At 39.6% G+C, this 16131-nt stretch overlaps 1 protein-coding gene across 14 annotated transcripts in view; it reads left to right on the forward strand.

The window, feature by feature from the left end:
* Positions 1–16131, forward strand: part of ap3b2 (adaptor related protein complex 3 subunit beta 2) — a 63271-nt gene that overhangs the window by 8330 nt on the left and 38810 nt on the right. For 3 of the 14 annotated variants that reach the window (XM_088080279.1, XM_088080277.1, XM_088080278.1), the window contains exon 1: positions 10970–11665. The exons of 5 other annotated variants lie outside the window; for them this stretch is intronic. In XM_088080279.1, the coding sequence (XP_087936405.1) occupies positions 11376–11665 (290 nt within the window). In that variant the 5' untranslated portion in view covers positions 10970–11375. Of the gene's footprint in view, positions 1–10967; positions 11666–16131 lie in introns of those variants that run through there. 6 more of the 14 variants (XM_088080275.1, XM_088080276.1, XM_088080280.1 and 3 more) reach the window with 3 other exon arrangements.

Here is a 16131-nt window from a genome sequence, read left to right on the forward strand (position 1 = left end):
GGTGGAATACAGTTAAAATGTCAAATATCACTACTTTTCTTCAAAATGAAATGCTGACATAAGAGAATGCATGGTTATATATTGTTATGGCAGTGTGATTAAAAAATGTGGTTTTAATGGAAGTCAGTGAGGCATTTTTGGCCATGAAGGTGTCCAGAGAGAGTAACTGGCACTACACAGAAAATACTAATGCAATCAAAACAATTCTGTTGCTAATCCTTGACATTTCCAAGACTCTAATCCCCACCAATGCCCCACCCCCCTACTATTTATTATATATTCAACTAAAACATGAGGAAATTGTGCTCCAGCAAAGGATAAGCACTCAATGAAGATCCTAGGGACACTGATCAGCAATTATGACTTAAATATGAAGGCCAGAGAGCAGTAATAGAAAAGAAAGAAAGAGGAGGCAGAGCCAGGGTGGCGGGCCTGAGCGGACTAAAAACCACCCCCGCCTTATCAGGCATTTTATGTTGTTTTTTTTTTGTAATAAATAATTAATAATTTAAATAATTAAAACGGAATTTAAAGGGATAAAATCCTGAAAATGATTGAATGTTTGGCAGTTTTGAGCAAGTCTGAAGTTGTTTGTAATTTATGAAAAAATACATGTATTTTGTATACATTTGATGTACACAAAATACATCAATAGAGTATAAAAACATCTAAGAATAAAATACACTGAATTTCCAAAATTTTACTAAAGAAAAGTTATAGCAAAAAATCATGCCACAAATTGAAAGAATTGATCACCAAATTAAAAAAAAAAAAGTCGAGAAAAATGTGCAAAAATGCCAGAGGGGGGCATAAGGGTTAAGAAACATCACTGCACTGCGAAGTGATCTGAGGCACCTCACCTGGTTGGCACCACCCTCTCCTCTCTGATAAATAACAAACACTCCCTAAAAATGCTCTGTTTCTCGCTAAAATTTAGCATAACTTTGGTGCGTTATATGCCTCCCTTCCCGACAAGATAGCATGTGGTGATTAGCAAGTACCAATGGATGCCATAGGTCAAATAGCCTAATATCTGTATTCTAGCTTCTAGGCTAACATTAATATAATTATCCTTACCTGCAGCTCCGCCTGTCACACTTACTGGTTCGTCAAACTTTGTTTTAATCGGACATTTGGCCTCTGATTTTCTTTTCCTCTCTGTACCCTGGCTTTCCATGTTGGGTCGCGAGCTGATTTTTGGTGCGGCATTTAGACTAAGCTAACTGACGTGGTTAGTCAAGCTGCGGTTCGCTTCTCATCCTCTCGTCAGGTCGCACGTCTGTGTTCCGCTCGTCATCTTCATCTTTTTCTTCTCTACATTTAATGGCGGGTCGCAAATCAACGTAAAAAGGTACATACATGGATGTATTATACATACCGCCAAATTCCGCCCGTCTCCGAGCTGCTGTCAAATGGACCGGACCATTTTACAATAGGTGCGGGGGGAGAGGGGTATCCAATAACAAGCTGACGTATGTGTTAATAAAAACAAGGAATTATATTATGTGTGATATGAGTCAGTAAATAAATTGTTGTATTTAATTCTTATTAATGAGTAGCTATAGACGCTATCATGTGTTTGTCCTTGACTATAGGCGTCGGCAGGATAGGGATTGCCCTACCAATGAACAACCAACAAAATAGCCATATCAGCTCCTTCAGTTTCCATCTACGTTTGCCTGAACACTGTGCTCTCCCGCTGATAAGGTCCGGTAGCATCCCAACAGCGTAATGTAGTGTCGCGCAGTGATGGAGACAAACTGACACCTTAAACTGAGCCGAGTCCAGGAGCAGAATCGCCCTTCATAAAATGTCCTGGTTGGTAACTAACGTAAGATTATCATTCGCGTGCGGCCGCGCCTTCACCGGCTAACATTTACCGCTAACCGCCGTCAAAACGAGCTAGTAGCTAACCGAACTTAAGTTGGGAAATTGAAACGTTAAAGTGGACCGTACAATTTCCAAACGCCTGCGACCAGAAAATGTGCCGAGCATGTTGGATAACTTTTCATTCACACCTGAGGAGGAACAGACAGGGAAGCGCCCGCCTCCTCCACCTGCCAGAGCGAGTGAGTTTAAATTTATTAAAAGCAATCACGCTCTCTTTCATTGTGTGTGTGTGTGTGTGTGTGAGAAGTGTGAAACACCATTTATAATGTGTTTAGGGGCCGGTGTGTGCGTAACTGCCCGCAGAATTGACCCCCCTGATAGAAACTCGTCATTAAATAAGAGGTAATTCTGAATTTCCCCAGACATCCCAGGCTGCCAGAGGTGTAACATGTGCTGTGTTTCTCATGTTTTATTTTACAGTTGCTCTAGGTACGATTGCTGTATCACTGTATACCTCTGTCATGGGTGTATTACATGGGTGTATTACTGTGATATCGACATATATTATGAGAAAAAACGGCCTCCAGATCAGCATCTTAAGTCTCGCTCTTTGCTTTACTCACGCGATACATCATGGGACTTGTTCAAATGCTTTTTTTTCGAACGTTACCCGTTACCATGGATGCATGGAATGTTAAAAGATCAAAGGCATTAATGGAACGACCCTTTTACATGACGTAATATACGAATATGACGTATCAAAGAATGTAGAATTTCACTGACAGTGTTTAAAGCCCCTAACTCAGCTGAGACACACAGGACAACGATTCTTCTGGAGCCACAGTTCAAGGACAACCGAGGATAATCTTCCACCAAACTGATCCTGACTTTCAGCACTGCTATCACCGAGAAGAGCCATGCCAGCAATCACAGATCTCACTGAGATGGATGTCTCCTCAGGTCCAAACACCTGGTCCTTCATAGTTGAGAGGGACCTTGAGGAACTCAGATTGGAGCGTGACAGAATTTTTGGGGGAATTTATAGCAGCTGCCTCACAACCACCATCATGGAAGAGGCAAACAAGAAGCCTGCTGCTGAGTCCGAGAGTTCTGGGCGGCAGGAGGTGGTGGATCTCATCAAAGAGCCCGAGCCTGGCACTCTGCGAGGGCAAGAGGCTGCAGGGCATTCCCTGGAGCTTATTTACAAGGCCTGCAGAGCTCCAGACTTGGAAATCCTTGATGAGACCTCTTCAGATGGACCGGCCTGTATTCCAGGAGTGCCTCAGCACAAACTGTACGCGCCAACCCTTCATCTGCGCCTGGTGGAGGCAAAATACCTCCTCCAGCAGGAGATGCAGATGAGGCTCATGGCGCAGCTGGACACAGCCGCTGCAAGGAGTGAGCACCTGGAGATGGATATGAAGCTGCAGAATGAGTGCCGTCTGAGACTCCAGTGTGAGGAGAAGGTGCAGAGCCTGAAAAATCTGCGCTCCCAGGTGTCTCTGACGGAGCTTCAGGTGTCAACTCAAATCAACGAGTTGATGGAGCAGCTTCAGGCTCAAAAGCTGCAGACTGACCTCCTCAAGCAACAACTGGAGGAAGTCAGCCTTCAACTGAAGGAACGTGTCTCCAGGGGCTCAGAGCTAGTTAACGAGCTCAGAGGGCAGAATCAAGCCCTTGCGAAGGAGTTGGAGGAGGAGAAACGCCTGCACAGACAGAGCGAGGAGGTGACTGCAGCTCAGCTGGAGGAGTTGAAGAAGCAGCTGCAGGAAAAAAACAGCTACAACCTTCAGCTGACCTCCAAACAGAATGTTGAGAGGAAGGTCACGTTCACTCTGACCAAAAAGGTGTGTGATCTCCAGCAGGAGATGATGGACCTGACAACCCCTTCGCCGCTCCCCGAGGACCTCCATCCCAGAGAGACAACTGTCCACCCGACAGAAGACACCACTCCTGAGGAGCTTGCCTCCAAAAAGTATGGTGAGAGGAAGGTCACGTTCACTCTGACCAAAAAGGTGTGTGATCTCCAGCAGGAGATGATGGACCTGACAACCCCTTCGCCGCTCCCCGAGGACCTCCATCCCAGAGAGACAACTGTCCACCCGACAGAAGACAATGCTCCAGAGGAGCTGGCCTCCAAAAAGAATGGTGAGAGGAAGGTCAGGCGCACTCTGCCCAAAAGTGCGTACGATCTCCAGCAGGAGATGATGGACCTAATAACCCCTGCGCCGCTCCCCGAGGACCTCCATCCCAGACAGACAACCGTCTACCCGACAGAAGAGGTCTCTCTGTGGAGGCGTTTCAAAAAATCCATCACACCGAAACGCCTCCGCAAATACAAAGACCAGGAGTAAAACATCTTCTCACACACAGGCCAGAACAGGCCGCAAGACAGTGCCGAGGATCATATTCAGTGCTGACCATAGATTGTATATAAGGTTTTGTATACAGTCTGTGTCAGGACTTTTTATGTTCTCTCGGTGCTGTGTGGGTTTCCCCCGGGTACTCCGGTTTCTCCCACCAACTGAAATTACAAACAATTCCTATTAACATCTCAATAAAACAAAATCAATAAAAATCCTCAAAATCTATTTACTTTCTCTATAGCTGTATTCCTGTAGAACATTAGGAATTCTTCATAGTGAGGTTGAATCAAATATTGTGTTTGTAAATCATATATAATAATATAATAATATATATAAATTTGAGGTGTTTTAACTCTGAGGAAAAAGGTGTAAATTCCTGCACAAAAATATATTACAGGGTTTCATATGTAAATGTCAGTACATGTTGCATTATTTAAAAATGCAAAATTGTGATAATGGAAAAAAAATGCAGTTATATAAGGCACCAAATATTCTTGCACACTCTTGCATACCATGATATTATAATTAAGTATGATGTAATTTTATCCATCTGGTTTGTGCAAAGACAAAAGCGTTCAAAAGTTTTAACATTATGAAAAAAAGTAGGCAGCACAATATTTACATATGCTAAATATGTCTCCACAATATTTTGTGGTGGTAAAGTTTTTCCAAACTCGGCACAACGGGCATCAGCATGCAGAATGAGATACACAAAAATTATGTGAAAAAACAGCCAACCAATGCCAGGTCTTTCCCTCCCAAGATAAGTTTTTATGCTAAAAAAACATTTGGTTAAAACTTTACATAACTCTAGGTAATTGATACAGAGTGGTGCAGGGAGTTATGTACTGATACAAAGGATCAAAGTATAAGCTCCTGCTAGGTACTGTCATACTAGGCACGTAACCTGACTCTTCTCCTCTTTGCAGAGTAAGTCAGATGATCCAAAACCCAGCACCTAATGATTATCTAGCACTGACAAAGTTGTGTGATGTTGTATGTTGACTGTCATCGTAAGTAGTGATACTGAGATTGTTGAATCTCAGATGCTGAGATCGCTACTGGTTATTACTTTGGTTACAAAAAAAAACAAAAGAAAAAAACTTCTTGCACTTCTATGCGGCACTTCTTCTGCCACTAGACGGCAATACCTGTGACCAATCACACCTGAAGCACTTTTTGCACTTACTAAGGGTTTTTTTCCTTAAGTCTAAATTCTTGCTTGTGTTGTATGTCGCTTTGGATAAAAGCGTCTGCTAAATGAAATTGTAGAATTGTAGATACTGTGTCAGTTGTTTTTACTTCCCCAATCTGCTCCTCTCCTGTGTTAAAGGATGGTCCAGTGTATTCTGTGCTTAAGGAGATTGTAAAGGAAGCATTGAAGCACCTTTCCTTAATATTAGGAAAATTCAAACAGCTCTTATCATGGCAGCTGCTTAGATACTGTCAGATCATTGCACTCAGATAAGAACCTTCCTAAGCAAGAAGAAGTATTTGACCTCAGCCAATGTCTACCAAGTTTTTTGAATGGGTTTTTGGTTAGATTTTTCTGAAATAAGGTCTGTGGTTAACACATGCTGAAGAGATGTATTAGATAACCAACGATCAAAAAAACAAAACAAAAAAAAAATAAAAACAATGACAGAGAAATATATGTTTACCAATTTAACTGTTGTTATTATAAAATGTTAAAATCCACACTGTATGCATTTATACCTTAAAAGGTAAATACAATATAAATGGCAAAGTATAAACAGCAGAGCTGCAAGTTGATCTCCGTCTCTGATGAGCTTAGTAAATGTCATTTTGTTTTATCTCATTGTTACGGATGTATGAGCAACAGGGTCAAAGTTCAGTGTGCAGTGTAAAGAAGTAGTATGTCCATGTCTTGTGTGCTTACTTGTGTGCAAACTACATACAACAGTCCATACTTTGTAAAGGCAGTTGCAGTACTTACTAAAAAAAAAATAAAAAAATCTGCAATTTGGAACTCATCCTTACCACCTGATTCTCTTACACAGCTGCTCACCTGTGTCCATTTTCCCTCGTCGTCCCCTGCAGAATACCACCAACTCTTTTCCAATTATTTTCTGGCTGCTTGGTGATGATGTTTCTGTCTTGGTGTCTACACCTGTACCTGATCTGTTACTATTTTTTCTTTGCTGCCTTTTCCTGACCCCGTCAAAGCTCCTCCTGATTTTATTTGTTCAGGCTGTCATCCTCTTAAACTGGAGATCTCCTTTTTTTCTCTTTATTTTCCCCACATTGTAATTTACCAGACCTGTCAGGTATAGTCACATTACATTTCTATCCCATAAAATTGCCTCGCAGTCAGGCCTGACAAAAGTGATGTCACTTTGATGTCATGTATTTGATGTGAGTAATGAACGCACCTTAATCATTGTGTTGACAAAGAATAAGATGTTTGACACTTTGCAGCCTGGTAGAGTGATAATATCTATCTAAAAATGAAAAATTGAGAATAATAGCATCTCAATTTCTCCAGGCCTTTCTCAACACATACATTTTAACTTGTCATTGCAGGAAAAACACAAGCGTTTCTAATAACAGTAAAGATGGTGCTGTATGTATATGTGTATGTTTGTATGTGTATATATGTGTGTGTGTGTGTGTGTGTTTGTGTGTGTATAAATCTATCTTAATTTTTTGTGATAAATAATCTTGAACCGTCTTAAAAAGCATTACAATTTAGATGTCCGATAGATGGAGACACCCTGTTAGACTTTATGCCTTCTCTCTCCTCTACTGCTTTGTTTTACACCTGTTTTCGGCATTTGTCTTAGTCTCGGCGCGTGTATAATTGCATTGCATTTCCTTTAATTGCTCCACTAATAATATACCAGCAGAGGGAGCTCATTGTTTAAAGATAGTAGATGTAATTTGTGGTTGTGAACTGTGACTTTTGGATCTGCAGGAGGAGATTTTTGCCTTGAGGCTGTTTGTTTTAAATACTCTTTAAAAACTACTTGTGGTTACATTTTGTTGTCATTAAGTGATTCGAGTGTAGGCTGGCTGTTGTTATTTGATGTCTGTATCTGTGTTTGCAGAAGTCAATTTTCTCAGTGAAAGTAGATTAACCAGTTTCTCTGTAAACTCGACCTTCACTTTCGTCTCCTTGGAAATATGGCAGATGTGCGATCTTGCTTCACTCCTTAAATCTTGTCAGTCTCTCTGTTACTATAAGTCTGAGCAAAAAAAACATGCATTTACTTTTAAAAGATAGCTGCTGCCCTTCAGTGTGAATTGACTATTGTACGTCTATGAGCAGTGTTGGTTGGTGTCAGGGACTATTTCTTGGCCAGGTACTGGAATTTTTCTGGGTTTTTGTTGCTGGGCTCTGCCACATATTGTTTTCTGAGGCTATAAAAATCAAAGGTATCAGAATCAAGGTATGACTGTATTTTACGTGTGGTGGTTGCACGTTTTGGCTGGTGATTCAGTGGAAACTGAAGGGCTTTTTTTTTTGGCTGGGTCAGGCGCTTGTTCTTTCATGAAATTGTTTTTTTTTTGTCAATTACATCAATGTGGTGTGTCCAGAGTTTTGCTAAACTGGAATCTATTACAGTTAAATTTATTAAATTATTTATTAGTAGAATGTGGGGTGATATTGGCTCAGAAGAGCATCAAGATTTTTACAGTTGTTTACTGTATTTAACATTACATAATTTTATCAATTTTGCCATACTTTTACAGCAGTTTGTTACAGTGTGAAGCTTATCAACTGTTGGCTGTAGCTTTACTGTACAGACAGTGAAAGAGGTATTGATTCTCTTGTCTGACTCTGCACAACAAAGTGGTTAAAGATGTATTTTCAAGATGTCAAAATACTATCGTGACTGTGAGGTTACCAGGTAACCCACTGAAGTACTGCGTCTGGCCAAGAAGACATGTTTGGCATGTTACTCAGCAGAAAACCACAACTTGGCATTTTAATACTTCAGTTTCTTTAAACTTTGTTTTTGTTTGGTTGGCAGATTTTGATTCCTTTAGAGCTAGGCGAGCTGTTTCCCCCCATTTCCAGTCTTAGCTAATTTAACTAGCCAGTGAATGAAGCCTTTTAAGGAAGCAAACAGACATAAAAGTGGTATCAATCCTCTCATCTAACTCTAAGCCCAACAGCAAAAAAGTGCATTCCTCAAAATGTCAAACAATCTCTTAACACACACACACATACACACAAAAAAAAAAACATGCGTGCATGCGGGATTTCAAAAACCATCAAAGCTAACAGAATAAAGCTAAAAGGCTTATTTCCATTGTGGTCCCAGCGGGGGATGAATATGAATGATCCAGCCTTGGGACTTATATACATACTAGAGTTTATTAATTTATGGAAGCTTTCATATATTCCTTTTACTGTAAGCCTCTTTCATTTAGAGAATATATTTCTGCACTGCACCCAAAATCAAACATAAAAGCTTTGACAAGAGGAGGAGGAAACACGCTTTAATCCTTTAACAGGCACATAAGGATATACATTTGCAAAACATTTTTTTTGTTGGTAAAACTGCATTTCTGATTCCACCTGGTTGACATACCCAGTTAGGGTAACACAACATTAACTAACATAGCATTAGGCATTAATGTTTTTTTTTTCCTTTGTGTATTCAAAGTTGCATTTATTTCATATTAAAATATTCCATACTGTAGAACATGTGATCAAAATGCATCAATTTATTAAGATAAAATGTTTTTTTAGTAGGCTGTAATGCCTTTTTTTATATTGCATTGTGGTAATATAATAGACAGCTAAAAATAAATGTAACTTAATATAAATAAATAATCAGAACCTAATAAATACAAATAATCTATCCATTAACAAAATCTTTGTAAAATGTTAGGTAAAATAAAACATAAATAAAACCAATCCATCCCTTTGAGTAATGGCTTTCTAAATGCCGATCATAAGATAAAAGATGTCTGAAGAAGTCTGCCTCAAAAGGAAATGATGGATATTGTTACAGTATGAATGCAGTGTTTATGCTGAGGTATGCTGATAGTATGAACTTCTGTTTACTTTGATTGGGCAATTCATCCAAGTGGTCACACACTTCTCCCCCGGTAAAATAGATGTATTGTCACGTATGTGCTATTAAACAAAGATATAATCATTAGGAGGTGTAGAGCATGAAATAGGATATGATTTTTTGTGATTTCAGCGTTCAGCGTCACTGAACAGCAAGAAGTACTGAGATCTTAAGTAAAAGTAGCAATACCACTGTACAGAAATACTCTGTATCAAGTAAAAGTCATGTATTCAGATCTTTACTTAAGTAAAAGTACAAATGTATTACCATCAAAATAAACTTCAAGTACCACAAATAAAAATCAAATCACTCCTTATGCAGAATTTGGCCCTTCTGGAATAAATTCAATAATTGGATTATAATGTTTTGAAACAATCATGTGTGCATTACTTAAATGTTGCAGCTGGTGAATGTGGAGATAGTTTTAATAGTTTATATATTGTTGGGTAGCTTAATTTTTATCAATACACCATAACTTATTTGTTGATTATATTTTGAATTAAAACACAATCGGTAAAGTAACCACTACCTAAAGCTATCAAATAAATGTAGCAGAGAAAAAGTATAATATTTGCCTTCAAGAAGTATAAAGTAGCATAAAATGGAAATACTGACGTGTAGTTGAGTACCCCAAAATTGGACTTAAGTAAATGAATTGAGTAAATTTACTACATACCACCACTGCTTATGAAGAGCAACTTTCAGGCAATCAACTTCTGTTTTTTTTCCAACATTGTCACCCTGTGAATATAATCTCCATTATGCACTAATCAATGAAGGGAATAAGAACAAAAAGCAAAAAATGGTATCATATTTTGGGTTTTGCTGAGGTTTTAATGCAGCATTTTGATCGCACTTGGCAGCAGCTGTCAGAAACTTTAAGAGGTCTACAGTATTGGATTTTTAAATAATGACTATGATGTTTCATATTTGTGCTGCTAGAAGGAGATCATTTAGACTAGAGCAAGTGCCTCCTAAATTGAGAACGAAAAGATCAAAGTCCTGAGTTTGTTAAACACGCGAAAAAAGACTTTCTGAAGCTACTGCAGGAAGATATCCTCCCTGTATTATATCCAACATTGTTTTACAGCATCAGATAACATTCGGGGTGTAATTCACTGCTGCAGCCCAGGGGTGTATTTCCTGGTGACATCACAGGTTAAAAATCCTATTAGTCTTTAGAAATGTCAGCAAACCCTGACTGAGCCTGTTACAGATCACAGGCAGAGCATATGTGAATCGGGCTAGGAGGCAGTTATTTTTTGTTCGAGCCAAAAAGAAATGAGTGGGAGAGAGAGAAAGAGAGAGAGAGATGTCCTCATCACGACACTGCCAAGAAAGCTGAGTCATGTAAGACGAGGGGAAAAAAGCCACCTCACAGAATATTAAAAATGAATAAGACAGGGACATTTTTAAACGTAATGAGCAAGAGGAGTGAGAGATACTCAAAATCATCTGTTAGGTATCGGTAAAGGTTTGTTGGCAGTGAGTTTAGGAAGAAGAAAGCTGTGATGGAGTGAGATTTCAAGGCATTAATGCGATGAGGTGGAGCGTGAAAGAGGGAGAGTGATAACGTGGCGAAAGATGGGAGAGGCTGTGTCATTGTTAGAGATATGTGGACACGTTGTATACACACAGGCGGGCAGAGATAGAGAGAGAGGCTGGTGCAGCAGCAGGGAGCAGCAGGAGGAGTCACGAGAGGAGAGGCGAATAAAACTCCACGCCCCTCTCTGCCGAGCATCCATTTACTGTGCAGCTGATGTCTGCTGCTTCACTGGAGGCGTACAGACTCAGCAGTAACAGAAGACCAAAAAAAGAAGAAAAAAAAAAAGCTCTGGAGCTCTGGTGGATTTGGATTACAGCACTCAAGAGTATATCAACCTTGCCACTGTGGAGAAGACGAAGCACTGGAAGAGGTCTGTTGCATCAAGAAATGTACATATTGGATAACCTCGGAGGGAAGGATTATTTATAACACAAGATCTGACTGAGGGAGCTCTTGGCTGTTTGAAAAGTGTCTGAGGGGGATCTGACAAATTCACCCAGCTGAGGAGTGGCTAAAGAAAGCAGCAGTCTCTTCACTTTATCTACCTGGGATTCTACAGGTTGTTCTCGAGCCCAAGTTTCAAACATGACCACCATGCAGAAGCTGCTGCAGCTGCCAGTGAACGCGGTGAACATCGTGAAGACGGTGCAGAGTCAGGTTCAGGGCCAGGAGGAGGACAAGAGCCCCGTGTTGACCCCTGACAGTGGGCAGCAGGCCTGGTACAGCGCCCTGCAGCCCGACGAGCTGCGCCACCTCCGATCTGGAGGCACAGGAGGAGGAGGAGGAGGAGGTGGTGGTGGTGGAGACAATGAGGAACGAGCACCATCGGAGGAAGGTGGTGGAGGTGGCGGCAGTTTCCAAACTCAACCTTTGCGGTAGGGAAATCGAGGGGACCTGCTCAACCCTTTCATGCTAAACTTATGTTTAAAGGGACATTTCACCCCCAAATCAAAAATACATATTTTTCTTCTTACCTGTGGTGCTGTTTATCAGTCTAGATTGTTGTGGTGTGAGGTGTCGAGTGTTAAAGATATTGGCCATAGAGATGTCTGTTTTCTCTCCAATATAATACAACTACATGGTGCTTGGCTTGTGGTGCTCAAGGCACCAAATAAATACACGTGAAAAACTCAACAGCAATGTCTCTTTCCAGAAATCATGACCTGGTTACTCAAGATAATCCACAGACCTTGTTGTAAGCAGTTTCATAGAGGAGCTATTTTCCTTTTACGGAATTACACCCACATAGAAGAAAGTGTGCATCTACTCATGGATGAGAGGCTCGTTACAGTGAGAGATGCAAACATTAATGGCATCCTCCTCGGCTGAGCTGTAATGTTAGCTAGCTCAGTTGGGGTTAGGTGAGCCAGTAGCAGATGCACTTTTCCTTCTGGGATGTGGTTGGCAGGAGCAATTCAGTAGAAAGAAAATAGTTTGTAAACTGTTCACAACAAGGTCTGTGGATTATCTTGAGTAAGTTGATAATGTCTGAAAAAAGACATTGCTGGTGACTTTTTCAAATGTAACTTTTTGACACTTTGAGCACAAGTGCTATGTCAGCTTATAATGGAGAGAAGGCAGACATCTCTATGGACTAATCCCCAACTTTCTCACACTTAAACAATCTAGATTGATAAATAGCACTATGGTCAACAGCAAAAATATCTATTTGGGGGGTGAACTGTCTCTTTACCTGTAGCTCCAGAGATGACGTTACTTCAGTTTTAAGTGAAGTAAAAAACACCAAAAAAAACAAAAACAAAAAATGCACCACTGGTCTTAGACCATGTAGTTACCTGAAGAAACCAGAAAGAAAAATGAGTGGACTCAGTGAAGAAATTAGAGGAGGGAGAACTGTTGTGTAGCTGTGTGTAGCTTTTTTACATTTCATAAAGATCCATAGCTTTTCTGCATTGGTGCATTGGACATGTCTTTGCGTATTTTTCTGACATCATGGAAAGGCCATAGAAGTGGCTGTACTCTTTAATTAATTAGACTGCAGACCTTTCAAAAGAACATCAAAAGTGATCCTCTTCAGAAATAGATTTCCTCAAAGAGAGCTATAATTATACTTCTTGAATTTTATTGGGTCGTACCTATAAACTAGATTATTTTCACTTTGCAGGATGAGAACTCTACTGAAGTGCAGTTCTGGGTGGTTTAAGTGTAGGCACATTTTACATCCGTCACCAAGAAGAGGAAAAAAAAAAACAAGAAACGTTCAAAGTCTCTGCAGAAAGAGTCGGCTTATGTAAAACAGCCTGCTTATAAATGCAAGCTGCAACTCTTCGATCTTTTACTTTCCTCTGATTCATGCAAATACATTTTCATATCTGTTTCAATGTTTTTGCAGTCATGCAGAGCTCTGTTCTCGGTGCACAACATGATGTCTGAAGTTGTATCACTGAACACTGGAGTTCTGTACCTCCATGGAAAGTCGGGCTGATCTCTTGGCTTTGGTGTCAGGTAACCTGACCGCAGCTGTACCACCGCGGGTTAAATAATTTAGAACTGTTTGTAAATTCAGCTGTTGTTCGGCAGGAAGGGACAGAATCAAGAGAAATGAGAGAACCAGTGTTGGTGTAGGATTACTGTGAGCCTTGTGGGCATGAGCAGGTGGTCAGAGGGTTATTTTTCCTGTTGGTGCTCCAGATGAGGTTTTATTTCTCAGATAATTCACTGAGGTGGCATTTATAGTTTGTTAAATACATCATGGTCTAACAGATAGACTGTGAAGTATCCAGGGCTCTGTTTTGTCTCCTTGTCTATTAATAACTTCTAACCTTTGAATTAATTGAGCCATTAAATCTTTCCTTTGGGCCACTTTATCATATGTTCTGGCAGATAAAATACTGCAAGAAAGCAGACTTTTAGTGAATAAAATTGTGTTTTTTTTTCTCCCTTTAGGCTGTTTAAGAAGTATTCACAGATATAAAGAGGACTTATTTAAGACTAGGCCGTCTATATGGTAAAAAGAGACAAAGGGTTGACAGATTATCGGTATGGCAAATAATTAGAGCCAGTATTTGACATTTTCCGATTATCTGTATTGCGTTTTATTTCAGTGATCACTGATAAAATGAATTCATTAAAAAGTGCAAAGAAAGTGTCAGTAGGGGAGGAGCTTTTACTTTTTGAAACCCCAGGGAGCTATTACTATTTATTCATTTTTTAATTAAAATTTTCACTGGACTTAAAAAAAAAAAGATGCGTATATGATGTTGAACGTTTCAGTTTTGATTTAACATTTGCTTAAGGCATTTAAGCAAAGTTTTGTGTCAGAGTTTGCTATATTCCTAATTTTAAATAATGACAAAAAGATTTTCATTTTTATTGTAAATGCATATCAGTTAACTACTAATAATTGGTATCGGCCCTGACGAACCAATATCGATCAACCCCTTAAAGAGATAAATACTTTGGAAATTGCTAAGAGACCAGAGACAACAAAGAAAAAGGACTGCGCATTCACTTTTGCTCAAGATGTAATTCAAACTCATGTTTGACACAGTGGAGGCCGGCTGGTAACAAATGGTCCAAAAACATTTAAGATGATAAATATGCAACCCAGAAACAGAGTCTTGGTTTATATTTGATGAGCGCTTCTTAGTGTTACCGTTTGATCTCTTTCATCCTGTTTTCACTGTACAGAAGGCAATGTGGCGCCCACTTCCAACTCATGAACACTTGCTATTATTGATAAACAGGGTATTAAAATAGGTTTCTGAAAACATTTTAGGAACGACATAGGCATCTTGACATCTTGATTAATATTCAGTCAGCATTGCTTAGTTTTACCGTTATAGGCACAAGTTAGACGGAGGAAAGTTTATAGTGTTTTGATACAAAGCTGTTTGAAGTATGCCTTTAAATGGTCGATTACCATGTGTTGACACTGCTTCTAACACTATGACTTTTAATAATAATGCATGCACAACTTGCCTGTGGTTGCAAATTGCTGATAATTCCCCTTTGACAGGTTTAATGTTTGGCCACCGCCACAGCAGATGTAATCCGGTTGTCCGGTCCCAGTTTTAATTAGATCCTTCAAAAGGCCTGTTTGTCAGCAAGCATGCCACATGAATCCCTGTCACATAATTAATTAGTGAGGCTCATCAAAGTGGTAAATTGACACAAGCTGTTAAACAAATTAAGTCTTAAATTGGAAAGTTTCTGTACTCTACCGTTACAGGTTTGCAGGTAAAAAAAAAAAAACACATTGAAAGTGACAGGTGAATTTTGACGTTTACCTGTCAAGTCGCCTTGTAGGTCATGATTTAGTTTAATAGAATGGCTGTTGATATCATACAAAGAAATGATGCAAGCTCTTTGCTTTCAGCTGTAGGTTTTAAGTGTTGGAAAACAGAGTAAGAGCATACAAACAACAAGGTCAGAGCAACATCATGTAGCAGCAAATGGTTTTGATGAGGCTGCAGTTGATTGAAAAAGTTCAATTTTTTACGTTAGATTTTTGCCTGTAAGAAGCTCAGACAGCAAAATGTGACGCCTGTGACTGGTGATATACTATAGGGTTTTTTTTTCTTTTTGCCATGGTATTGGCGTGGCAGTAGTGATGACTGTGACCACATTTACATACAAACCAATATTCCCCTCATATTAGGAATATAACTTTTTTCTGAATTTGATATGGGTCATACTAACACCATATTCAGTTAAATTTTTGGAATCAGCCATATTCTGGATGTAGTATTTTCTAGTTAAGACATAAGCTACAGGATATGTCACTTTTAATTTAGGGTTTTAGGAGCATGCATTGGACATGTAAACAGTGCATTTGGAATTTGCATCTAATTTTTAAATTTTTTTGTAGTGACACACGGTGTCTTGACTGTTACGTTCACCTCTGCTGCACAAAAACAAAAAAGGCAACAGTTTGCACAGCTCGGATGGAGATGCGCGTCCATAATATAAGCCCATATTTCAGGTCGGAAGGAGAAACACACCAACTTTTAAATATTATGAAAACCTTGGATGTCAACACATTTTTTGATACACACAAATGTCACAACACTGACCTTACCAAGAAGGTGGTTGAAGCAATGAAAGAGGGAGGCTGTGTTTGTATGATCTGACAAGTCTACTACTGATGGAAACTTCTAAAAAGCTCTGTTTTCATGCAAAGAAGCAAAATGACAAGCTGTTCCTGCCCACGGCATGATAGTGCGCGTTAATCTGAGTATGTGCGGCTGCATGTAAACAGGAATATTAGTGGTATATTCATTCTCATTAGCCATAGAAACAGCTTAGCAGGAATGCTTCTTTTTCTGATTAAGGGCAAAAAACAGACTATTTTGTTCATGTAAACGTAGTCATTATCTTT

This window comes from Plectropomus leopardus, chromosome 7 (genome assembly GCF_026936395.1).
Source record: "Plectropomus leopardus strain MGB_pleo_1.0 chromosome 7, ASM2693639v1, whole genome shotgun sequence".
Taxonomy (NCBI): domain Eukaryota; kingdom Metazoa; phylum Chordata; class Actinopteri; order Perciformes; family Serranidae; genus Plectropomus; species Plectropomus leopardus.